The following is a 25,298-nucleotide window of genomic DNA, read 5'->3' as shown; positions in this document are numbered from 1 at the left end:
ACAAGTAACCCCAAAGGATCAATAGACTCTATCTGTTAGCGATGTTGCGTAGGAACTATGCGAACAGATTGCCGAAGCCTGTGTCAAGGCATTTCTCGTACGAGTCACGACGTCGGAGCTTCTCCTGTCCCTGTCGGTGGCGACGGTACCAGCTCGCCTTGGCTGCATACGCCACTTTCTTTATCTCGGGTCCGGCGTTTTCGCTTTCCGCTTCCTTCAATCGCACGGCCAGTTCGTCGACAATCTCCACCATTTCTTGTTGCGACTTGGCGGCTGCTAGTGCGTCGCGCAAGTCCGAGTGGACACGCAGGTCCTGGAACAGGATCTTGAATAAGTGTGCACGCACGATCTTGTCGCTTGCAGGTGGGTACAGTGTCGCGCATTCGAGGTATTGTCTGGCTAGCTCCAGGAAAGATGTATCTTCGCCTGGTGTGTTGTTCGTGTCAGCGAACAGCGCCGGGTTCTCCAGTAGCCCTTCGGAGCTCATGACGCCGTCACAGCCCGTGGCCTCCAGACAGCGAGCAATGTCCTCGTGTGTCTCAATGCCTCCGTTCGCAATCACTGGGATCGTCAGCCGTTCCTTAATGCGACGGATAATGTCCCAGTTTACCTCGCGCACCGCAGTCTTGTTCATTTCTTTTGTACGACCGTGCACCGTCAGCAGATCACATCCAGCCTCCTGCAACATGTCTGCGAACTCCAGCGTCTCGTTGTCGTCCGGAAACACGCGGATCTTGACAGTAACCGGGATGTTCAGTCCGGCACTCAGTGTCTTCACAGTGGCTTTGACTGTTTCCTTGTCGTGCATCAAGAAGGATCCGTAGTGGCCCTTTCGAGCGATGCCCTGTGGACAGCCCAAGTTCAAGTCCACCGCGTCGCAATGGCCCTCCACCATCTTGGCCGCTGCCAACACTGTCTTCGGGTCATTGCCGCAGAACTGGCATACAGCAACATACATATATTGTCAATCGCAGATGCCCACATCTTCGTAAAGCCCGATAGAAGAAGGCAGCGGACCTGTACGACCAGTGGCCTGTCTTGGATGTGGTGCTCGAACATCTTCTCGCGGTACTCCGCGCTCTCGGCAAACAGACGGCTATGGAGCATGGGAGTGTAGCAGCAGTCGGCACCGAGCTTACGGCAAAGCATGCGGAAGGCCAGCTCTGACTGGTCTACCTGCAACAAAAAGAAATCATCCATACTGTGTCAATGAACACGTACAGCCTATTGCGACGGCACTTCGCAAAGTATTCGACCTGTTCCACCTTGAATAAGAATAAAAAATGTATGATAAATCTCACCATGGGTGCCACAATGCGTTTGGGCGAGCCGATAGCGCGGTAGAAGTCGTAGCCACGCAGCTTCACCATGTCCGTCAGTTGTTGCTCTGCCATTTGATAATTCTGCGCGTGATTGGCCGTCTCAGTGCTTGTGTGGTGCACACAACTTCGAGCTACAACATAGTAGCCAATCACCGACGAGCTGCTTTTGCCCTTACAATCGCCAAGATTATTTTCAACGGGAATCAGCCGCATCAAAAGCGCAGGTGAAGGGCAACGGTGGAGTGCGCACCCGAGGCATCTTCGCGACCTTCACTCTTTATTCCGCACTCGCACGCGCACTCGACGTCAACGGAAACTTGTACGCTGCGGATCGAGGATTGCTCCATGGGCGACAGCGCTGCCGCTCTCTGGGACAGCGAGCTGCTGCGTGCACGCCAATGGCTCGCGGCCACTCGCAGGGACAAGCAGCAGGAGCGCGATCTGCTCTTTCAGCGTGTGAAGGCGCACATTGGCTTCAAAGACCATCAGCTCTCGCTACAGAGTGAAGTGACAGCTAGTGAGGACGAGGATGACGGAGCTCTGGACTTCCTGGGCGACGTGGATGCGGCAGACATGAGTGCGCTGCTGCAGGCTGAAGCGGCCAAGGCAGCTACCTTCGTGTCTCCCGTTGATACCGTGTCGGGTGCTGGAGACATCATGAAGCCTCTGGAGATGCCAAATAACTTAGTGTCGCCTAAACTGAAGCCTAAGACCAAGGCTGTGCCGATGTCGCAATTGGATCCAAAGGCCCTGGCGACTTCAACGACGGCGAGCGTGACTGCTAGCGCAACGCTAGGGAGTGATTCGACGGTCAACGCGTTGATGCAAGAGCTGCATGTGCAAGTGCATCAATCTGATACTGAAGAGACGAAAACGGAGGAGAGCACGCCGCCCCATTTATTGAAGAATTTCGGACGGAACAATAAGCCGGGGAGTAATGGAATCCAAGTGCAGGTTGGTAAGGATAAGTATATGCAGCACGTGTCGTCCAAAAGTCCACAAGATCCACACAAAAAGAAGGTAGCTGCTGCGCCTGCTACCGCAGCGAGGAAGCCGGAGGATGATGTCACTGCTGAAATGCTGAGTTGGGTAACAGGATACCGCGACCCGGAGGTGATTCGACGCAAGGAGAATATGCGCAGGAAACGGAAGAATACGCACCGCTACGGTGTGACTTCGGAGGAGGAACAAAGGCAGGTTTTGTTGCAGGTTAAGACAATTACACGTGAGAGTGACAGCGAAAGCGAAAGCGACATGAGCAGTGACTATTCACCAGCGGAAGATGAAGAGATCCCGGAACCAGACGAGCCCGATGTGGTGGATCTACTCAGCGACGATTACCTGGATAGTGACGAGGACAAACAACCTGCGAAGCGAAAGAGGAAGCGACTGCGTCAGGCGGAGACTGCGACGAAGAAGAAAACGACTCATTCGCGGAAACCTGCCGTCACTCGAAAAGTGACGCAGAAGAGCTCAAAACCTTCGCCAGTCGACGTGCTGGAAGCACGCCCATTAAGTAGCCCTGCAGAGAGCGAACGTGGTCACGTGCTAGCTGCGACCGAAACTGCACTGATAGAAGATTTTGACGACGGGAAGTCGAATCACCCGATCGAGCTTTTGTCCGGTGGAGATGAGACAGGGGATAGCGGTAAGAGCAGTATTCCACTTGCAATTGGGGAGCATACGAAGAGCAATCACGGTGCGAGAGAGTCGACAATCTTGCGATTGAAGATATTTAAAAACTTTAAGAGTCCTCAAGATCGAGTACTGGAAGAAGCTCATCAGGTAAACGACCCTGTACATGCTGGTTCTACAGCTACTGGCACAGCGGATAAGTCTGCAGATGGCAGTATTTCTTTGGGATTAGTTTCCTCCGAAGCGGTGGATGTTGGACGACCACGGGAAAGCGATGCGCGATATGACTCGACACGTATTACGGATACTGCGGAGCACATTTCTGGTTACAATGATGACGACTCTGATCCTTCGGACACGGGGACTGTTGATTTCGAGGGAGAGGATTTGTCGGTTGAGATTGAGAAAGATGTTTATCGAGAAGATAATACTGCGACGGAAGTGATGGCTGATAGTAGTGCTGATGTAGAGCCCGAGGGCCCAGAAGCAATAACAGGCGAGGAGCAGAAGAAGGCAGCGAAAGCTCCTGCTGAGGCGCAGTCCCGTGCAGGACCGGAAGATAACGATGTTTCAGAAGCCGAGACGGAAATATTGGATGACGACGAGCCAGATACGGACGACCTCGGACTTGACTACAGCGATGACAGTGACTCTGGAGATAAACCTGCGAGCAACGAGAAGAAAAAGACGGGTGCACAGAATGGTGCCACACGCAACATGGCATCCAAGGGAAAGTCATCATCTGAAAGCAGTGGTGACAGTGATTTAAAGAGAAATGCAGCAACTGAAGACAAAAATGCTGAGATAGACGCTTCGAGAGCTGGAGTGCAGCAGTTCTTCGATTTCACGCCGCTGAAGCTGAAACCCAAGACCAAATCCACGACTTCTACTGCCCCGAAGCCGTTGCCAGTGCACACCTACGCTGAAACTCACTCGAAGAAGGGAGGCCCGGATGCTAAAAAAGCTACAGATGACCAAAAGAAGCCCTCCGACATGGCTACAAAGTCTACGGCTGGCTCCAATGGACTTCGTCCGACATCTTTCAAAACGCCTGTCGCTACGACAACTACGATGAAAGGCAAATATGCGGTGACAAGGCGAAGCACTAAGCTGTTGAATCCTGAGGATGCCCCCGGAGCCAAGCGCCTGCCGAAAAGCCAATTCACAATGGTGCCGACCAAAGGGCCCAACAACAACGTCGCACAGGACCTTGACGACGTACCGCTGACTATTCTAGCAAAGGAAATGGCCAACAAATCGGAAGATAAGCCCCAAGCTAGATATCTTTCGTACGCAGGGATTAAGAAGATAGAGGATGCTCCCACGTATGCAGCGGAGACGCCCCGAATTGCTCCAAAGTCTCGGTTTGGCGGGGGAGGGCTCAATTCGAGCTCGTCGGCAACACAATTTTTTTTAAAAGAACAGCATTCACAAGGGAACGGTAAAGGCGGATACAGGCGGGAGCCTCAAATAAGTATTTATGACGCACTACACGTGGACGGCCAAGAGAGTGTAAGCGATATTCGCGATGGGGCCGGCTACAAACGTCCCAGTCGCTTTAAGAAAATGCAGGAGGAAGCAGCACGAAATGGCACCCCTATGGTTAAGAGCCGGCTGCAGGACACAGATTGGGACAAGGTTCCCATTCCAAAGAAGAAAAAACAAGCACCTCAGGTGGACAAGTCTACACCGGATGCAACTACGTCAAAAAGAAGTAGCAATGATTCGAAGCATGCAGGGAAGGCGCACAACAAGCGTCGCAAGAAGAACTCGGGATCAGCGAAGAAAACTTCTGGATCGAGCTACTATGGACCTCAAGGTTCACAGTCAGCAAAGTCGGACAAGTATGACTCACCGTCGCGTAGACGACGTGGCCGAGAGCACAGCAGCTATCGACGCGATGATGGTCGTCGGAGAAAGCGATCACCGTCACCTCATTCTAGAGACCGTGATCGCTACGACTGGCGTGACGATCGTAGGCGTCGAGGGTCATCTCGCTCCAGGTCTCGCTCTTCCAGTCCTCGAAGTCGGGATTACAGCAGTCGGCATCGCCGCCGTTCACGCTCGAGGTCTTGGTCACGAGAGAAATCGACTGAACGTGATCATCACAGGTCGGCTTCAACCAGCCGCGATCGGGACCGCCAGACTAATGGGACTCGGCGATCGCGCTCTCCAGATCTCCGTGACTCCAGCAAGAAGAAAGAGGCGACTGATCGGGCAGAGTTGGATGAGGTTTGCCAGAACGGTAAAATCGGAGATACTGATCGACCCGCGAAGAAGCAGAAGACTTCTCACTCCACTGAATCATCTCCGTTACCAGGTGCCTTGACCTCGTTTGATGACGATGGCGACAATATGTTCATCTCGGATTCGGACGATGATGGAAATGCTATGCTAAAGGAAGCTGAAGATATTCGTTTCGACCTGGACAGCATATCCGCGGATGAAGCTCTGATGGCAAGGCAGGTGTATGTGACGGGTGTAAACCCGACAGTGGTTGCCGAGCAGATCGGGGAGGACTTTGCGCGCTTTGGTGTTGCGGTGAGTGAGCTCTGCTGTCGTTGAGTGGGCGTGTGTCTGACTGACTTTGGACTGCAGGTGGACAGGGAGACTGGATTTCCTGCAATTGACATTTTTTCCTGCCAGCGGACTCATTTGGGTCGTGGCGATGCTTGTGTGACGTTTGACACGGAGAGGGGGGCGCTCGAAGCAGTGGAGGAACTCAACTGTAAGCTGTTTCTTGTCCTTTTCCTGTCGGTTGCATGAACTCACGTGTAGAACGGATTGCCTGTTTGGACAGCGAAAAATGTCAAGAACTCGATGATTCGCGTGCGACGAATGGATGTCCGTACGCAGCGCATTCTCACAGTGCAGTTTCAAACGGCACGTGATACGTGGAAGTGTACGGGGACTAAATGCCGCGCGGATGTGAGCATTTGGAATGCCAAGTGTGACAAGTGCGGGCGGACGCGTGTGTATGGGCCTAGCAACATCAAGATTGGAGCTGAATCCTGGCTGTGTTCGCTGTGAGTCGTTAACTGTGGACGTTCAGCTCTCCCTGTAGCGTTGCTCTAACTTCGTGTTTGTTGCTACCTTTTTTCCAGTTGCTTTACAGCAAATGATTCGTTTGCTGCGAGCTGCCACGGCTGCAAGGAATCATTGCCGGAAGTAGACCGTTCGACGTTCTACATGTCCTGATTCCCGCTATACTGCATCGGGCGCGCACTACACATACGAGCGATCTAAGGGACCAGACCGACGAAAAGAGGAGAGAGGAGCTAGATGTTCGTTGCATGTTGCGTCTCGTGCGTGTTGTGTGTGCGTGTTGGTGTGTGCGTTGAGTGTTTTTTTTTACGTGAAAGCGGGCCGCTCGGTACTACCGCGTGACCGTCGAAGCAAATGACAGCGTTGCGGGGGAGAAATACAGAGCGGAATCATGGGGAGAATGACATGCCAAACAAAAAGCCAATTTTACCAAAGCCAAACACCACCAGTATTGAATGACAACGACAGCGGTTCTGCAATCAGCCTCGTGCAACCAAAAAACATTCCATCAGCTCGTCATCAATCGAGCCAACGAGTGAGCAAAATTCCTCTGGCAAAACAGCAAGTTGCATGCAAAGACATCGTGTCGCATCTTGGTGTATGTTGCCGTCCACAAAGTCACTGTCTCGAGTGAGTACAGTGACTATTGAAGTGACCTCTTACAAAGACAAAGTCAACACTATTTTTGTCGCCGCCAAAAGGGGGACAGTATCCAAAAGCTCAAGAAGCAAACCAAGCAAACAGCAAAGGACACCCGGAAGCAGAGCAGCCCGACGCCAGCCAACTATCTGTCGTCGTCTTCTCTCCCTTCCACTCGTCCTCTCCTCTCCCCTCTCTCCTTCACTTTCCCTTCGCCATGTCGGCCGCTCCCGAAGGTGAAGACGACACGTCAGTCCTGACAATTCCTTTCACCATTTCTAATCTATTTATAATTTTTTAATGTAGAGCCCGTGACTGCCATGGAGGAAGTTCTGGCGCAACCATCCCCAGTCCCCACTACCTCGAGCAGTTGTAGTGGTGGCTCTGGCAGCGGTGGTGACAAGCCGTTGCCACCCCGTAAGGAGCGCAGCAAGTCGCGTGATGCAGGCAAGCGCATGGGCGGCGGCCAGAAGGCATCCTGGAATGTGACGGAGATCCCGAGGGCCGTGCCTACGGATGCGCACGACCCTAACTACGACAGTGAAGCGGAGGAGAACGTGGTGCTCGTGTCGACAGTGGCCGGCTCACCCACAAAGACGACGACGACGTTGGAGCCTGATGAGCTAGCGGCAAAGGAACTGGCATTGAACCCGCCACCGGAGATTAAAAAGCGCATCATCGAGATCCTGGAGGAATATTTCACCAGTGGAGACGCCGACGAAGTGCTGAGCTCACTCAATGACCTGGACGAGCCCGAGTTCAACTACGAAGTGGTCAAGCGTGCGATCACCATGGCTATGGACAAGAACGACAAGGAGCGCGAGCTGGCGTCGCGTCTGCTCTCGACGCTGTACCTGGACGGACTTACGGCTGGACAGGTGCTTATGGGCTTCCGTCGTGTGCTGCTACTGGCTGGAGACTTGCAGATCGACATCCCCACGGCCAAAAATATGCTGGCCATCTTCTGCGCTCGTGCCGTAGTGGACGAGATCCTGCCTCCCAGCTTCCTGGAGGATCCGTTCATCACGCGATACGCCCCCGAGATCGCGGGGGAGGCGATTAAGAAGCTGAGTATCAACCACGCTACAGCACGAATGGAGAAGGCCTGGGGACCTGGTGATGGTCGCCCCGTTGAGGAACTCAAGGTGGCTATTGACCAGCTTACCAAGGAGTATTTGCTGTCGCGTGATCTTGAGGAAGCTGCGCGTTGTGTTCGCGAGCTGAACGTGCCGCACTTCCATCACGAAGTGGTCAAGCGCGGCATCACGAATTCGCTTGAAGAAGGCGGAGAGGCCAACAGTGCGGCTATGGCGTCGCTATTGGCCTATCTGGTCTCCAACGAGGTGGTGTCAACGGGTCAGTTGGTGAAGGGCTTCGAGCGCTTCAAATTCGTACTGGACGACGTCGCGCTCGACATCCCGAACGCAGCCGCACTGTTCAAGGACATTGTGGCACGTGGCATCAGTGATGGCATCCTCCCTAAGGACTTCGACGCCAGCGCGGCCAAGAAGCAGTAAGAGGGTGGAGGCCAGTGTGCGTTGGGTCCAGTTGTCAATGGCTTCTGCGGACAGAAGGATGACTTGCTTTCGCGGTCATCTACTCACGCATAATACACGAACTCTTTTTTTTTTCATCACGAAGACAAGTAAATTACGATAGAAATATCTTAGAAACGTGCAATATGGAGATTGCCAGACACCATTGTCGACTTTGCCACTTAAGAGCAACACGGGTCGGCCGACACGGGCACCTTGGCCGTGTCTTTGCCGAACACGAAGAAACTGACCACGAAGCCCACAACGATACTGGAAATGAGCGTCAGGTCGTAAGTCATGACTACCAGCATGAGCAGGTACGCGAGCAGAATCCTTACGCCGCGCATCAGCGAGTCACACAGGTGCGCCCAGTTGCCGACCTTCACGGACGTTGTCGGTGTCCACCTCAACGTCAACGAGGCTGACGTTGGGTGCGCGCGCTCTGTCGTTGACCGCGTCACGGCCTTGGCCTCCAGAGCCTGCAGTAGCTCCGGTCTCTCAGGATGCACTGCCGACTCTTCCGCCGCTTGGGCGTGTTTGCATGTCTTGCTGCTCTTATCGCAGCCAGTTCCAAGCTCTGGATCGTAGAAGCTCGAGCCTCTGCTTCTCTGCGCCAAGGCTGCGGCGAGGCGGCGCTTGGCGAAGTCCTTCGACTGCTGCAGCTGGCAGCCGTTCGCCGTCGTCAAGTACTGGGACAACGCGGCAAGCAGGAAGACGAACAGACACGCCAGAACGGCGCGTGAAAAGCTTGTCAGTCCCCAGCCTTCGAGCCACAGCATAGAGCAGTCGTCCATCGGGTCACGTCCTGCCCATTTGAACCCAGCCGTGCCCATGAGCGAGCCTGGTCCCATACAGAAGTCGCCGCGCTCCATCACTGTTGTCGATGTTTCTGAATTGCAACTCTGACTCAGACTTTGGCTTTTGGGTGTATCAAATTGGTTCACATTTTTAGTTTTAGTCCACTTGCTGTCTTTTCAACAATATATTGTTGATTGAAAACGTCGCCTTATCAAGCCGGACAGCAGCCTACTGTTCCTGGCAAAACTGCACATTTTGCCCTGCGTCGACAGCGACCAGCACTTTTGGTCCAACAGTGCCCTCGTGAGGGGTGCTGGTGGTGTATGGCTGACTAGTGACCTGTGTATTAATAGTGCTCAGCCCGCCAAGATACAGTGGATTCGTTTTCACAAGTACATTTCGGTAGTACGCGAAATCACACAATCTCATTTTTAGTACGTTTATACAATATTACAGGTAAACCAGTCGCTAACAATCATCGATTTAGACGGGATTACATTCACCACGTCAGTACGTGAACGGCAACCTCAAGACTTTCTCTGCCAGTACCAGACGCGCCTGCTGTCTCTCACGTACCCATGACCAGCGTGAGCCCCCGCATCCAAGCGCTTCTCGTGCTGTGCGCGACGCTGTTCGCTCTCTCCAACGTCGCCAATGCCATGGACATGGACGATATGCCGGTACTATGCTCCGTCCTCCACCACTTTTGTATCTCCCCGCAGCTCACGAATTTCATTGTTCAGGACGATCCTGTTAGCGGCGAGATGGTAATGAGTAAAGCGTACAACGTGGAGCTTAATAACGGTCAGCGACTGCGCTTCGCCGCTCAAGACACGTTTGACGCTTTTCTAAAAGACCCGGTACGACATTATCAGTCTTTGTAGCTTTCCAGCGGAGACTAACGACGCCATTCCCATTGCAGCAAATGGGCCTAAAAGGTGTCCATGTAGCGTCTGCTCCGTCCACGCACCACGACGACGAGGAAGAGAAGAGCGTTCTCTGTCCGGTGTGTGGCATGGCGTCGTCTGTCTTCGGTGGACCGGAAGTAGTGATGAAGCATGGGGACCAGGCGGTCCATACGTGCAGTATGACACATGCACGGGAAGTGTTCGAGGATATTTTGTCGTTCCAAGCCCCCACGGAGGGAAATACTGCGCAAGAAGAGCGCGGATTCTGCTCTGGACCTGGCACGACCATGCTGAACGGTTTCTCGCTCACTGGCACCTCCACGCCGTGCATCTTGCTGTGGTTCCCTGGGTGGGTCTTAGATTCGCGTATGCGCTACATTTTTGGGGGCATCCTAGTGGCACTAGTGGCGGTTTTCAACGAGTATCTGTTGCAGTTGCGCCGCGTGTTGCGTAAGGAGAGCAGCGTGAAGCGATTGATGAGCAGCAACGCGCCACAAGCGACGGAGAGTGCGCAACTACTGCGATCGACGGCTCAAGGTATGCCATTAGCTGACTCTTGTGGGCCCACGTGGTTCCGTACACTGTCTCCAGAGACGCAACATGGTGTGCACAGTTTGTTGCACGGCGTCACGCTCTTTGTGGCCTACATGCTCATGCTGGTGTCCATGACGTACGACTTTACGCTGCTGCTGTGGGTGGTTGCCGGCTATGTGGCGGGCCACTACGTCTTCGGTGAACGTCGTGAAGCTCCTCTTAGCAACGGGGAGATGGAGTCCAATTTTCCCTAGACAGTTGAGCTGTCTTTTGCTGTTTTGTTTTTCCTTTTCAATTCATTTTTAACGACTAATATATGGCGTGAATTGCGTCCTGCATTGATAATTGAGTGATGGTTGGCTAACTGTCAGTTAGATAAGTCTGAGAAAAGGGCCGATGAATGACCTGCGCCCAACTCAAAAATCTGAGACGAGCCTCCTGCAACCATCTGTGCCCATACCGTGCCCTTACGGAGCCCAGTTGGGTGCCCATTTGAAAGAAGCCAGTTCGGAAACTATACGCATAAGACGTATATCCGGATGTCAAAAATCGTTACTTTTCTGCAGTTTATAGTCTGCATGATGTGTGGTGTGAGATCTCCCTGCAGGACTCAGTCAATCAAAATAACTTGCATAATCTACCCAAGTTTGTCTTTGAAGAAGATTCTTATGACAACAGACACGCACTTAGGATGAACTTATGTATTGAGCCAATTGATCCAATAAACTATCTCTCGTTTATTCTTCCATACTCTTACGAAGGTACCGGTAGCGAAGGCATTGCAGTGTCTTCTTGTCCAAGAGTTGTCGTCCTCAGCTGTATCCCCCATTTCTCCAGTACCCACGCCCAAATGAATTCCAGTTCTCAACCCAGTACCAACTTCACCCAACTCGTAACTACAAGTGCCCAACCCAGTCGAACGAGTTCCCAGTCCTGATCGGAGAGCTTCGTCACCGCGTCCCATAGCCATGATGCGCCTCATGTGCTTACGATACTTCAGGTATTTCTGCTCATTCTGCGCGTACACCAACAAGTTCACGACCCCATTCAACTGGTGCTTCTGCCAAGTCGTGAATCTGTAGTCTGCGCTTGCTATCTCTTCCCGTAAATATTTCAAGACATGAAACTGACAGAGTAATAGAATGGCACCCGGAAATGCCATCTTGAGTACTGACATCTCCGTGAAATCTTTGCCGATTAAGACGCACTTGATCTTGGTCCAACTTGGGTTTTTACGCTTGAACTCCTCCAATGCCGTCATTAGAGTCGGACGACGCTCGTTTTGAATGACTGCGTGATGAACGAGCTGTCCTTTCCCAAAGGCGTCATGTGCCATAAGTGAGAAAACCTTATACTTGGACGCATTGGTGCCATGGGTGGCGTCAATCATCAAGACCTCGGGAAACCGGTCAAAGAGCTCACGCATATGTCAACTCTGCAATGTAATGCAAGTTGCAACCGTCTACGACATGTAAAACGTTAGAACGTAGCAAAACATGGCGTAGCAAACATGCGAATTCATACCATTTCTCCCACTGAATCCACAAAGATCCTCCCAACATTACTAGACTCCTCTACGAACTCCTTCATCCATTTCTTCAGCCGTGTGGCGCTGGTCAAGGCCGTGCTCGCTTTGGCTTTCAATCTTCGGATCAGATTAGACACGTCTTGCGCTGACGGGTTAAGGTAAGTGTTGTCGTGAATGTACTTCAGAATACGCTTCTTCTTTGCTCCGGCCTTCCGAAGCTCATTCGCTGTACCCACAAGATCCGACGCCAACGCGGTTCGCACGTGTGGATACTGGTTGTACGTCAGCTTGATCACAGGGTGGTTGTGCACTAATCGTGAGGAAGTGATTCTCGAGATGAATGTCGGGACCTTAGCGTCGTCAACTTGGACACACGCATTGATCTGCAGTAAGAAATCACAGAACCACGTACACAGTTAGTCCCAACTCGACCCAACTCACCCCCAACTCGTGGTGCTATTGCCCAACCAAGCCCAACTGAACCCAACTAAGACCAGCTGAGGTGCAAGCGTACCTGCGCCTCACCCTCCGTAGCCCGCGACTGCAGACGCTTCCTCTTCCCCTTCCCCCTCGACTTGTACGTCCCTGAGTGTGTACATATGTAGGTCTTGCCGTAGCTCACCCACTCGTCCGGCAACAACGGCTTCTTTGACCCCGTTGAGCGAATCTTGGCATTGCGTGCAGTCGCTGTGTTCTTCGTGCGGATACGGAAGCTCTACGGATTCAACAAAGTACAACAGTCAGGTAAGAAATGCCTAATGAATAGAAAGTATAGCACTATTGTACATGGTGTGTCCCCTTGGTGTACTCAGCCAAGTAGCTCTCTAAATCCTCCCATGAGTCAAACTCAAAACGCTTTAACGGGGCAACGAGCACCTCCAGTCCTCGGGTGTCTTCATTGTCGTCTTGAAGGCGGCGTGGATGATCCATCCCCCCAGATCGGCCCTGCTTGGACTGACCGCTCGTGTTGCTGCCAGTATCCGTAGCGGAATCCACCCATTCCTCGTCGCTGAGCGCTCCCGTTGACACAGCAGACGCCTCGTAAGCGTCGGCGTCGGTCTCGACACACAAGTTGCGGCGCTGGGGACGTCTCACCGCAGTCTTCACCCGACGATCTTCCGGCATTTTGCCCCCCTTTTTGAGGGAAATGAGTGGCGGGGTGGCGGGTACACACCGGAGTATACGCTATACTATGGCCGGATAAATTGCGGGGTAGGTGAAAAACCGAGCGTCTCTTTTATTCGCCCGAGTTGGGCGCACGACACACTCTCATGAATAATTGTCTAAAAGTGTTCGCTAATCTAGAAAGATTTCGAAGCGACCTTTAATTTTTGAGAACCCGATAAATATATTTATTGCCAATTACTGCTTACTGTTTCTCTCAATAATTTATTTACGAAAAATGCTTCAGCAAGATATGTATTTACGAAGTTGGTGTACCCCGACCCAAAATTTAGTTTTGCGGACAGCAACAACCAACAGTTTGTGGTTGGTTTGGGGCCCCTATATTCTAGCTCATTCTGCAACTTCCCAGGAACACCCCAACAAAACCAACTCTCTTCTTTCACCACCGTGGATGCTTGCATTTAGGCGGCTTCACCCAGGCTTGGTAGTTTATTTTACTAATAATCTACGATTGCAATGCCCCCGCTCCAATTATTTATTTGCTGAGCTCTTAGGTTGCCGCACGTTATGTATTTCTCGATTTTCTTTGAAATTGATATAAATTATATTTTCGGGTAAGGGGCACAGATAATTTACGATAGACCCTGCTCCTGGAGCAGCGCGTGATGGACCATACAATCAAGCAGGTGACGCTGGAGATGGCGGATAGAGCGCGAGGACAACGAATGTCTAACGAATGTAAAAGCAAAAATACGCCGATGATTCAGACGACGAAGACAAGCTCTGAGATAATATCACAAAGCTTAACTTCGAGGGTATACCGTTTCCATGGAGCTTGAAGAAAGGATTGCTTTGCCAAACATAAATATGTAAAATTCATGGATGCGCTCGCTCGCCTACTGGCGCGTCTACCAGAACAATGGCATCAACGAGGACTTCAATGAATTAACTAGCTAAGCGATTTTCCGGTGCTCAGCATAAGCCATTGAAGAAAAGTTCCTCAAGTAAGAAGGAATGAAAGCTAGAGCGATCACGAGGGTGGAAAATCGACAGCATATACCGACGGCCGAGGTGGAAACCCACTGAATACGAATTTGACCCAGAAAGGAAGGTGATGATCGCGCGGGGTTACCAGCGTGCACTGTTAAAGAGGGAGGATCCAGACCAGGATCTGTTCGCCGGCAGCTGCGACCTGTTGGAGTGATAGTTAGTAGTCAGCGGTTGTCAGTGGAAGGATCTCACTCTATCCTTTGCGTTCTTACCATCGGAGGCGCGTGGTGCGGCTGACCAGAATCCAACTTCCGACAGGTTTTGAGCCCAATGAACACAGCCATTGACGAAGCTGCTCGTGACGGTGCGTCAGCGTCAGCGCCAACACCAACACCCGTTGCTGGTGACGCACGGACCGGTATGGCGAGCGACGCCGAAGTAAAGAGCACTGCCGTTATCCATGAAAGGGGCGACGACAACAACCCCGGCGGACATCAAAAGGACGCTGAGGGCAACGCAGCAGGAAGAACGGCTCGAGAAGTCGCAGATGAAACTCGAGAAGAAGCTTGAGGTCTACGAGGCAAAGCGCGCGCGCAACGCCAACCAGCCAACATGAGCGCCAGTTTGTTTGACTCGGGACTTGGACGTGGCAACCCAATGCACATCGACTTCCTGGGGGATTCGCCACAGACGCCACTCACGATCACGCCGACCGGCTGCCATCACACAGTACTTCAGTCAGCAAGCGCAACGACAGCAGCCTGGATATGGGAAGCCAATGTCTCATCTGCAACGTCTCTATACAGCGACCCAAAAAGCACAAGCTGCCCAACCACAGGCTGGTGCCGGGATGTTTCCGGCCGTAGCTCCTTCGTGTCGGCCAAATACCGCGCGATCCTTTTCGCTAACTTCCAGTCAACGACGGTTGGTTTATGCGTGCGAGGAGAGACCTTGTGCACGGCAAAGGCCACGTCCTGCCGCGTGCGCCGTGTGATCCACATCAGACTACCAACTAGAGACTGGAACTTCTTCACCGTCACCACACCGTCTCCTCCTAAGGCAGGCAGCACTCACCTTCAGATGCTTGCAACTCGTTCCACTCCGCTCCAATTGGCGTGCGTACGCCGTGCACACGCTCCATGCCGTGCCCCTTCAACGTGTCGACGATCGTCATTCCTGGTCCAGGTCGTAGCCCTCGGCCTCGAAGTAGCTCACCCTCATTCCCAAAAACTTGCTTGCTTCTCCAAGTTCCTTCACAAACAGCACGGAAAAAATCTTAAAGAACGCATCCACAGCGTCTTGCTCAGTCCCTGTGACCAACCGATCGTTTACGTAGACGCCTACGACCAATATAACGCCTCCTCATCTTCTAACGTAGACGCACATGTCGAATAGACACTGCTCGAGACCGATCTGCGTCAACTTCTTGTGCAGTAGCTTGCTCCATAGACGACCGGCCTGTTTGAGGCCGAATAAGGACTTCTTCATCTTCAGAACCGGCTCTCCGTCACTCGTGACACCGAGCTTCGTTCTGACCCCCTCCGGGGTCACCATTCCTTGCGGCAAGCGGATGAAGATGTCCAGCTCGGCCACTTTGTCCGCCTTCACGTAGGCATTGGGTACGTCACCGTGCTTCACCAGGACTCTCCACTTCCTTGCCAGTGCCAATATCAGTTTGACGCTGGTCAAACGCAAAGGTGATGCAGGTATTCACGTTGAATCTTTGCTCGTTTCCGCAGGCAAACGAGTCGCGCCGTTAGACATTCGATGATGCCTTCCACATCTCGCTCAGTTTTATGCACCCACTTCGTGTGGAGTACATGTACTCCCTTGGACATTCATACAATCCCCCACACCCGTTCGCTTCCAGTGCACTCACCTCTTCAGCCATGGCTTTTATACAACCATGCTATGCCTGCTACGCATTGCCTCCCGGTAACCCCTCGGATCCACTTCCAGCACATCGTTCACGACGCCTCCGGCGACCTTCCCCTGTTGCGCGGGCTCGCCCGCCTCTACAGCGTCACGCCTGCCAGCTGAGCGCATCACGTGTCGCTCCCTGGTCCAGACCTTCTTCTTTCTCTTTTTCGGCTTTCGGTCGCGGCCAGCTACAGCCTCAACTGCCCTTTCAGAATCGCTTGCGGCCGTGGCTGCACTCTCTGCGCTAGTTGTTTGTTTACTGGCAGCTCCCGGTCGTCTCAGCGGCCTCCACCACGTCATTCTGCATGGATAGCGTTTATACGCTCTCGTTCTGTTCCTTGTCCAACGTCTCAATGTTTCTAGCGTGCTGCGTAGTGATGATCACCTTGTCCTTGGGCAGATACACGCGGGACCCCTTTGTCTCCTCCCCGATCCCAACGATCATGCCCCCCTGTGCGCGCTCCGCAAAGTTCTTCTTTCTAGGGTCCCTGAAGACTGTGCAGGGCGAGCCAAACACGACAATTGCACAAAATTTGCAGTGTCTGCTTCGTCAGCACCCTGATTACTCCCTGGGTTTAAGCTCGTTGGGCCAGGTTCAGTAAGTACGCAGCGTACTGAGCCACATCTCCCCGAAACCTAAGCGGTAGCTCACACGCGAAGTCCAAGCAGCGCGATATCCATAATGGTTCTATGCGTCTTCTCTGCCTTCCCGTTGGAGGCCTGCTTTTGTGCTTCGCTTCGCTGCCGAGCGACGCCGGTCCTCTTGCAGAACATGTCGACGTTCTGATACTCAGCACCCGAATTCGTACGCATGACGTGGATGCGGCAGTCGAACCTCTTCTCGAAGAGCGTCAGGAAGTGCTTGATCTGCTTGGCTGCCGATTTTTTGGTCTTTGCTAAACAGACACGGCTGTATTGCTTTATGGTCAGCGAAGTTCACTATGCATCTGTTGTTTAGTCTGTCCCGCGGAGTCATAGGCCCCTTCAAGTCCGAGCAGATGAATCTACCCACTCTGTCTATCGGTGAGTATGCTCCTGTGTCCTTCTGTGACTGACGGTTCTTTGTCTGATTCCCCCTCGCACAGGTCAAGCAGTTAGCCCGCTTATGGTCCGTCAGCACGATCACCCGCACTCACGTCCTTGGCCAGTTTTTCCACCGCGTGGTAGTTTTGGTGTCCGAGCCTCCTGTGGAACTCCCCTAATAATCCCTACTGCACGCTTTCGTCCTCAGTCGCAGTCCAGTGCAGTCAGTATCACTTCCAACGGTAGGTCACGTCTCTGATCTACAGTACCAGACACCACTAGTACATTTCGTTCAGCAGGACATCGAAGGCTACACGACCGTTGCTACGTTCGACCACACCGCGCCGTCCGCTCATGCGACCAAGCGTGTAGCTCTTCTAGTCGAACAGACCGTACAGGATTAAATTGTGCACTACGCCCACAGAGTAGTACACCTCGGTGAGTTTCACCGTCTGCTCAGCCCCACACGCAGTGTCGCGTAGAGTCACTGATCCTTTCTTTGTGAAGGTCAGCTGGTCTCCTTTCAGCTGCACGCACTCGCCGATACAGTCCTGCACGTTGTCCAGCCACGACACATCGTTGACAAGGTGACGACTGAAGCCGATGTCCAATATTCACATGTCTTCGGGCTTTCAGCGACCCATTCAACGCCAAGATGATGTCGGCTCCTTCTCGTCGCCGTTTCTCACGTCAGGGCACGCCGCACGCAGGTGACCCACCTCACCACACTCGTGACACTTCCTGGTCTCCCTGCGTGGCTCGGTCACCGCATTCACAGCTTCTCTCCCCAGGTTCCTGTACCTCGCAGGCTCCAGCTCCCAGAACTGCGCGAACTGCGCTAGCGTCTCTGCCTGCTGCAGATAGTCCGTGCGAGTGCCATCACCCTTGGCCATCAGCACAGTCCGCAAGCTATCTGACGAATATTGCGCGATGTTGTTCAGGACCAAATAGTCCCGCCGCATGTCGCTTCCGGGACGGCCGCCAGGTATATGAAGCGCTCTGGCCATGAGCCTTTGCCGTCCTTCGCTGCTGCGAAGAGCTTTATGGCTTGGTCCGGCGTGATATTCGTTTTGAACGTCTGAAGCATGCGCCCCGTCACGTACTGAAGCGTAGGAAGCTGGTTCCACCAGGTCTCGACCTGCTTGTTATAATAGCGCTCAACTGTTCCCGAGAGGTAGTGACCCAACAGGTCCACATTCACATCCCCCGAACACGGGAACTAACAGGCTAACTCACTTAAAGCGACCTGCCGCTCGAGCATCCGCCCCCCCCCACACACACAAACAAAAAAGCGGATCCCAGCCCTACGTACAGCTCCTTGCCGTCAATAGACCTTATCTGCAGTTGCTTCTGGCGTGTGTCGGGGTTTCGGATGCCCCGGCATGCGCCGGCGCTCAGCATGGGTGGGTCGCAAGGACCGAATAGTCGTTCGAAATGGTCGCGTACACGGACGCGGACTAAGCGTCTGACAAGGAAGACCGAAAGTCGGTGGCGAGCGGCTTAGTGACGGTGGACGAGATGCCGATCACCTGAATGTGCCGGAAACAAGGAGGCATATCGCTGTCGGTGATGGAGGCCGAGTTCATGGCGGCATCGGGGATGGCGACAGAGCTACTGGGGGTCCGCGAGTTGTTTGGGGACCTGAAGATCGAATGCGTGAAACCGATGACGCTGAGATGTGACAATCAGACTGCGCTCAAACACCTCGACGGCGAGAACTCCTCGGCTAAGGCGGAACATATTGACGTAAGTATTAGTTCGTAGGGTGATACACTAAGAAAGGCGTGCTGAAACCCGATAATCGCGAGACTGGGCACATGCCCACGGACTTGATGACAAAGGCGATGGAAGCTCCGAGGTTGATGGAGTTACGAACTGAAGTTGGTTTGCATTGAGAGAGCCGAGCGCGGCGCTGTGGACGAACGAAGTTCGAGCTGATAAAGAGCGGCTTATCAATTTGACAGCGCCGACGAGGAGGAGTGCTGAAGAGGGAGGATTCAGACCGGGATCTGCTGTACGCCGGCTGCTGTGACCGATGGGAGTGATAGTCAGTAGGTAGCGGTTGGATCTAATCTCACTCTATCTTTGCGCTCTTATCCTTGGAGACGCGTGGTGACCAAAAGAACAACCTCCAACACACCGACCATGCAGCAGGTTTAAACGGCCCCTTCACGATTGCAAGCGTCCGCAGCGAGGGGATCTTGGTGATCGACGAAGGCAACTACACTGAGAAGATCCACGTTGGCCGAATCAAGCTATTCCAGCAGGAGCAGTTTTGAGTCCGACGAGAAGCAATTATTGGAAATCTGTTTAGGTTACTGCCAGTGATTGGGAAAATCTAATTATTGATTTTACGGCGTAAATTATTCTTTTGAAGTGTATCGTTGCCAAAGGAATCTCAGTACAAATAGACTTTGTACTTTACCGTAGATGACAAACCAAAAATACCCGCATGAATCATCGAAAACGCTGCCATCTTTTGACTTTTTTCATCCTTAAAAGCAACATTTTGTCAAGTGGAAAAGCCGAAAATGCCACTTTGCCAGGGCAGCTTTTCGTTCGGTTGTTTAATCAAATTAGAGCAAACAGCAAAAAGAAACATTGTGTGAAAACAAATTGCGTCAGTGAGTGTTTTTTTTTAGTTGAGGCAAACTTCATGCAGCTTCTGCCGATCCTCGTTTAACAGATAAAAGCTTTGGAGACTCATCAACTAGCATGGTGGCAAGGACCACGATTATTAAAAGCTTAATCAGCATTTCGAAAACCACACCGCGTGGTGTCCAAAATGTTGCTTACACTTTCAATAATTCTTCCAAAGCACCTCGAATTAAAATGCTATAAACGCATGTTCCTGTTTCCCGGTCTTTTCACTACAGTGCCCACGGTAATTAGTCTGTGTGAATAAATAGTCACAGTTCGAAATTAGTCACACCGTTCGAATGTGAGACTAATTACTGTGAGCAAGAAAATGTCGTGTTCAAAATTAGTCTGAGTTCATAATTAGTATCACCTTATTTTGGGCATTCGAATTGGCGCAGTGGAAAAGACTGACCCGGTTTACACCCCTGGCGTGAGTTCGAGTCCCTCCGCAGCAACGGACGGTGCTCGCGTTTTACTGGTGATGCAATAACAGGTCATTTAATAAAAGTGGGTTTCCCACTTACCCTCAACGCGGCTCACTACGAAGCAGCGGGTTATGTTTTTTAAGGATATGAATTATACTTTTAATAGAATAATAGCTACGCAGTTTCCTTAAGTTTATTTGAAGAGTATTTGATATTTTATAATTGGAAATGTTATTTTAATGTGACTGCGTCTCTTGGAGGCTAATGTGGTCTATTCTCATTCCAGAAATTCTTCCAACACACCAATGCCTTTTGGAGGCTAATGTGGTCTATTCTCATTCCAGAAATTCTTCCAACACACCAACGCCTCTTCTCCCTCTAAGAACTGTCTTTTAATGAGCTCCAACTCAGCTCAACTTTCCCCGTGTGGTGGCTGTGGTGACCTCGTTGGTCCTATTCACGTCTGCCCAATCTGCTCTGTTCATATGCACCCATTTTGTGGGAAGCCTGTCGGACAAGAGGGCTTTGGACAGCATGTTCTCTGTCCAGACTGTGATTCAGGCAAACCTCAAGCTATATCAGCTCCTCCTATCATAAAAGCTTTCGCGCTACAGGGAGCAAAAGATTCGATCTCTTCGAAGGATGATGCCAACGATGACGACTCAGAAGAGAGCTCTGAAGACGACATAATCTCTATTTTTAATGTGGTCGTGACTGAGTTGCCAACGTCAACATCATCTCGAGCGTCACAACAGGTTACCACCATCCAGCATCGCCGCCGTGTCATCTCCTGGATGGAAGAATATGAAAAAGCAAAGGGAGCGAAGAACATGTTCGCGAGAGCTGTAGATCAATTTCCTGATATTTTTAACTCGTCTACTCGCAATGCTAACCTTAGCAAAGCGATGGCCTGGTGGAAGAATCGAGAGCAACTTCAAGCGCCACTCCGGGGTTCTGTGTCACTGTCGAGTTTACGATCAGATAGAAGAAAGCGAGTGAACTCTAAGGCTTTGTCCGGCCGAGGTCGTCCTCGGAGCAAGTGGGTGCTCTGGATATATCCTTTGTTGCTAAGCGAGTTTGATCGATTACGTAAATTGGGGTTGAAGTTCGACGCATCCTTGCTACGTCAAGTAGCTAAGCGTATCCTCCAAGATCCTCAAGCTCCAAAGGCTGATGAGAACGGGGCTGAGCTGTTAACAAAGATCACTTCACGCTGGGTGCAAACCTTTATGGAGAACAACAACATAGTACTTCGTGCGGCAACAGGTAAACGACTGGTGAGCCCTCAGAAGGTTGAAGATATTGAGAAGCAAGTGGCCTATCACCTTGGCAAGTTGAAGCGTGGGTTTGAGAGCGGTTTGTATGACGAGAATGCGATTGAAACATCGATGAAACTCATTTCGTTGTAGATTTTGACAACGGCAAGACTCTCGGTTTTGGAGGCGAAACCCAGGTCAAATATGCGGATGTTGTATCCGGAGGGGATGGAATGACAATGGTCGTGCGAATCAGCGGTGGGCCAAGTGCACGTATCTTGCCCCCGATGATGATTTTTACGAACGCAGACCGTAGTTATCCAATTCGTGGAGCTAAGGATGACGTGGAAGGAGTGTGTTATCGTACGGGGCCGAAGGGCTGGATGGACAAACGTCTCTTTCTCGAGTATCTGAAAGAGCCTCGAGCTCAAAAGCCGGATCGTTTAGGTCGCAAGAAGACTATATTCCTAGATAACTGCTCAAGTCACCTCGAGGAAGACGAGTGTACTGAAGAGCTTCAGAAGTTAAACGCTTCTTTAGCCTTCTTTCCAGCAAACGCAACGGATCTCTGTCAGCCGGCGGACTCATTCGTTATCGCAAAGATAAAGGACGAGTGGCGTCGAATGTGGAATGAGAAAAAGATCGAGTTGATTGAGGAGGAGGCATGGCAAAACAAAAAGAGGTCCGATGGAACCTGGTCAGGAAAACTTAAGAATCCAGGAAAGCATTTTTTTCTGTCCCTGGCTGCTAAAGCAGTACGCCAAGTCAACTCTCAAAGGGACAAGAATAATGTGAACTACGCTCGGAAAGCCATGATTCGATGCGGACTCTCGCTGGATGTTGATGGTGTATGGAGAGCTGAACAGCTATTCAGCCACCTTCAAGTAATCATCAAGAAGTTTCCAGATCAATTTGCTGGACAAGCGGTTCCATTGGATATGGCAAACAAACACAAAAAAAAACAAAAGAATAACCAGACCAGCTTCTCAACAATCGTAAACTAGTGTGACTAATTAGGGTGAGACATTAATTAGTCTAAGTGTGACTAATTCTACCACACCTTAAATAGTCAGAGTGCATAATTAACCACACTCATACTAATTTAGGTGAGCAGAGTCTGCAGCACCTCACATAAATTAGTATGAGTGAGACTAAATACCGTAGCTACTGTAGCTTAGAATACGGCAAAAGGATTGATCAGCGTTGTTATCATTAACCTGTACTACAGTACTATATAGTAAGTAACATGTAAAATGCAGAAAGTAGATAAAATAACTGGATGTTATTAGGCTAGAATTTTCGTTCGACTCTCGCAAAAATATCGTCAAATGTGACGTCAACAACTGAAAAATGCTTACAGCGTAGTGTATTTTTGTCATCCCACTCCTAAATCGTCGAAAATGCCGACTTTAGACAATCTACGGTATAAATACATCTGCTTTTACTAAAGATCGGTCGATTTTTTAAACTAAAATTTAATACCGATTGATAAATATTTTAAACGGTCTTTTATCGAGGTTTGTATTTTTAAATTATCAGAGAAAATACCATTCTATTCGAGAGCGAGCTAAACGTTCACTCGTACGGAAGCGAAATAAGGCACCACACCGACCGCCCGACACAAAACAAAAACTAAAGCGATCCGGTTGTAGTGTTTGCATTGCGTGATTCCTATGCAGAGAGTTTATCTAAAACTACTCGTGAGGCGGAAAGAGAATGGCATCCGGCATCGACGTGATGCTTGTAAGTGCCAGCGCAGCAGCAAGTGTTTCCTGCTCTGGAGCTGCTGCTCTCGATAAACGCGCTTCAGCCAACACATATACAATTCACTATAAGTGAACACCGTCACTGGACAGTATCAATCTGAGAGGCGTGAGACGAAAATCTGTTTCGGACAAAAGAATTTATGTATGACCAACAAATTGATTTAGAATCCAAATTTTTCAAAAAAGACCATTCCATTGCTTTTACATCAATTGCAGTGTTAGGGCCGCTGTTAGAAGCAACGCCAACGTTTCAACTGGTGAGGTGACTACCAGCGCTATCTTTGTCCGTTGCAGACGTTGAGGAACCACCTGCAGTCGACGATGACGCAGTTTTGCCCTCGTTGAGATCGGCCAGTGTACCGGAGTCAAAGTCGTTGGACTTCTGGCCGCCACACACTGGCTGAGCAACGGAACACGACAAAGTTTCAACTGCAACACAGCACAACAGCAATACTTAGCTGGCAGAACCACAGAGTATCACTGTATTATCAAAGCTTACCGTCGGGCGTCTCTGGCAGGTCCATTGAGAGTGCGGATGGACACTTGAGGGCGGACGTCCTCGTGGGGGTGAATGAATCCCTTTCGACAGTCGAATTTTTGGTGGTCTTGTAAGCTTCCTTGAGGTTGTCGTACTCGGGATACGCCGTGAATTCACACGTCGTGTTCTCATTGTCGCAGTCGTCTGGTTGGAAATACCCCACGCCGTACTTGTCTTTATCCGCTTTCTTCGATAGCTCAGTAAGCGGATGAAATCCTCTTAATGGCTCATCTTATCCAGACATGGACGGCAGGCGAGGAGCGACGGAGATCAACGGACAGGAGGACAAGACAGTGAAGTGGATAAGTCAACATCCACCTTCGAGCAGCTGCCACCTTAAAGGAGCAACCGGTTGAAGATCCAGACGACCCGGTATACTCAAGGCAAGTGTGCGGCGAATGGCGATCTTCGCGAGGAGTCGCTGTTGCTTGAATGAGGGAGCGGGAGACCAAGTGCATGTGGTAGTAGAGGGATAGCCTCAGTTCGAGATTAGCAGAGAAGCAGGCAAGTGCTTCCAGAGAGAGCCACGAGCGTATCGGTCTGATACGTTTCGCGCAGAAGACGAGTACAACAACCAGTTAGCCAGTTAGCCAGTGTCATCGCAGTGTTAGTCCTTGAGTGTGAGGGTTTCCCAAGAGTGTGTTAGAGAGACGGGTATTGTAGCCCCGTAGGATTGTCGGTATCAGCAGCCCGCAACGTCGTGACGTGTCCCCAAAGAGAGGGCAGTGGAGCTAGACCCCGGTACTAAGAGCCCCCGGGATCACGCGCGAGCGATCTGGCAATAGATCTCGACGGATTCCCTTACGTGCACGCGGCCTAGGAACTCAGTTACCATTTGCTGTGCGTGTGCTAGGATAGCTGTAGGTGTAGTTTAGGGCAGCGGTTTCTGTGGCCACCGAACACCGTCTTCTGATCAGGGACAGGACTGGCAGCTACGTGACGTGGACGACCACCTCAACTGACAGACCACGGTGATCATTGACTCAACTGGTTAAGGCGCGCAGTGAGCTACGACCCGAAGTTCATATTTCGAGAAGTTTACTTGGTGGTCATACAGGGGCCTTCTATTGAAGCTTGGCCCTGTGGCACGAACCCCGCCACGAGGGAGAAGAGAGAAAGAGACGAGTGAGTGAGGAAGAGGAAGGGGAAGAGGAAGAGGGAGAGGAAGGGGAAGAGAGGGGAAGAGAGAGAGAGAGAGAGCAGGAAGAGGAAGAGAGAGAAGAAAAGAAGCAGACGCTGAATTGACGAGGAAGACAACGCAGAAGACGACAATGGCTAAGCGAGCAGCCCGTGCAGCTAGGAGATCGAGCACGCCGACGTCGAGCACGACGCCCACCAGTGCAACGACTCGACGATCATCTACTACGCCAGTAGCACCGAGGAAGACGCGCCAGCCTAGAGCTCGCATCCGCTTGAATACGGGTGACGGGAACGGCGGCAACGATGAAGTGGCGGTGAGCAGCAGTGTTACCATCGCGCCGGCTGGTGATGACGGAAGTGGAGACAGCAGCGACGACGACGCAGAGGACGATGCCAGCCGAGCAGGTGGACAACGAAGCGATGGAAACGGTGGCGCCGAAAATGGCAACAATAGCAATAGAGGTGGCGGCGGACGTGACGGTAGGTCCCCGAATGACCACACCGCCCGAGGAACAGGAGCATCACCGGCGA

The 25,298-nt window shown here is 51.6% G+C and overlaps 10 protein-coding genes across 10 annotated transcripts in view; 6 read left to right on the top strand and 4 right to left on the bottom strand.

Moving 5' to 3' along the window:
* Positions 1–55: 55 nt before the first annotated feature.
* On the bottom strand, positions 56–1,394 carry PITG_14136 (tRNA-dihydrouridine synthase, putative; the record flags this gene model as incomplete). The annotated part of the gene is made up of 3 exons (XM_002899209.1): positions 56–937; positions 1,018–1,176; positions 1,302–1,394. The coding sequence occupies 3 exons, from the start codon at positions 1,392–1,394 to the stop codon at positions 56–58; spliced, it is 1,134 nt and encodes a 377-aa protein (XP_002899255.1).
* Positions 1,395–1,667: 273 nt separating this feature from the next.
* Positions 1,668–2,260, top strand: PITG_14135 (uncharacterized protein; the record flags this gene model as incomplete). The annotated part of the gene is made up of 4 exons (XM_002899208.1): positions 1,668–1,940; positions 1,986–2,050; positions 2,152–2,159; positions 2,250–2,260. 4 exons carry the CDS (start codon positions 1,668–1,670, stop codon positions 2,258–2,260), a joined length of 357 nt encoding a protein of 118 aa, XP_002899254.1.
* Positions 2,261–4,124: 1,864 nt separating this feature from the next.
* On the top strand, positions 4,125–6,155 carry PITG_14134 (uncharacterized protein; the record flags this gene model as incomplete). Its single annotated transcript, XM_002899207.1, has 5 exons — positions 4,125–4,351; positions 4,415–5,492; positions 5,556–5,685; positions 5,758–5,983; positions 6,062–6,155. 5 exons carry the CDS (start codon positions 4,125–4,127, stop codon positions 6,153–6,155), a joined length of 1,755 nt encoding a protein of 584 aa, XP_002899253.1.
* Positions 6,156–6,726: 571 nt separating this feature from the next.
* PITG_14133 (programmed cell death protein, putative) lies at positions 6,727–8,273 on the top strand (the record flags this gene model as incomplete). Its single annotated transcript, XM_002899206.1, has 2 exons — positions 6,727–6,877; positions 6,948–8,273. The coding sequence occupies 2 exons, from the start codon at positions 6,859–6,861 to the stop codon at positions 8,156–8,158; spliced, it is 1,230 nt and encodes a 409-aa protein (XP_002899252.1).
* Positions 8,274–8,358: 85 nt separating this feature from the next.
* Positions 8,359–9,073, bottom strand: PITG_14132 (uncharacterized protein; the record flags this gene model as incomplete). The annotated part of the gene is made up of 1 exon (XM_002899205.1): positions 8,359–9,073. The coding sequence occupies one exon, from the start codon at positions 9,046–9,048 to the stop codon at positions 8,359–8,361; it is 690 nt and encodes a 229-aa protein (XP_002899251.1).
* A 560-nt stretch (positions 9,074–9,633) lies between these two features.
* Positions 9,634–10,754, top strand: PITG_14131 (uncharacterized protein; the record flags this gene model as incomplete). The annotated part of the gene is made up of 3 exons (XM_002899204.1): positions 9,634–9,654; positions 9,718–9,834; positions 9,957–10,754. 3 exons carry the CDS (start codon positions 9,634–9,636, stop codon positions 10,668–10,670), a joined length of 852 nt encoding a protein of 283 aa, XP_002899250.1.
* A 5,873-nt stretch (positions 10,755–16,627) lies between these two features.
* Positions 16,628–18,009, bottom strand: PITG_14130 (uncharacterized protein; the record flags this gene model as incomplete). The annotated part of the gene is made up of 4 exons (XM_002899203.1): positions 16,628–16,875; positions 16,988–17,045; positions 17,116–17,187; positions 17,692–18,009. The coding sequence occupies 4 exons, from the start codon at positions 18,007–18,009 to the stop codon at positions 16,628–16,630; spliced, it is 696 nt and encodes a 231-aa protein (XP_002899249.1).
* Positions 18,010–18,571: 562 nt separating this feature from the next.
* Positions 18,572–19,281, top strand: PITG_14129 (uncharacterized protein; the record flags this gene model as incomplete). The annotated part of the gene is made up of 2 exons (XM_002899202.1): positions 18,572–18,748; positions 19,108–19,281. The coding sequence occupies 2 exons, from the start codon at positions 18,572–18,574 to the stop codon at positions 19,279–19,281; spliced, it is 351 nt and encodes a 116-aa protein (XP_002899248.1).
* A 4,058-nt stretch (positions 19,282–23,339) lies between these two features.
* Positions 23,340–24,462, bottom strand: PITG_14127 (uncharacterized protein; the record flags this gene model as incomplete). Its single annotated transcript, XM_002899201.1, has 3 exons — positions 23,340–23,518; positions 23,589–23,814; positions 24,433–24,462. 3 exons carry the CDS (start codon positions 24,460–24,462, stop codon positions 23,340–23,342), a joined length of 435 nt encoding a protein of 144 aa, XP_002899247.1.
* Positions 24,463–24,795: 333 nt separating this feature from the next.
* PITG_14126 (putative polyprotein) overlaps positions 24,796–25,298 on the top strand; it is a gene marked incomplete at both ends in the record, with an annotated part of 1,978 nt that continues 1,475 nt past the window's right edge. The window contains one exon of the mRNA XM_002899200.1: positions 24,796–25,247. Coding sequence (XP_002899246.1) covers positions 24,899–25,247 — 349 coding nt within the window. The remainder of the gene's footprint in view (positions 25,248–25,298) is intronic.

The sequence above is a fragment of the Phytophthora infestans genome, genomic scaffold (genome assembly GCF_000142945.1).
Source record: "Phytophthora infestans T30-4 supercont1.32 genomic scaffold, whole genome shotgun sequence".
NCBI lineage: Eukaryota > Oomycota > Peronosporomycetes > Peronosporales > Peronosporaceae > Phytophthora > Phytophthora infestans.
The sequence above is the reverse complement of the archived record's forward strand: the minus strand, read 5'-3'. Positions and strand labels throughout refer to the sequence as shown.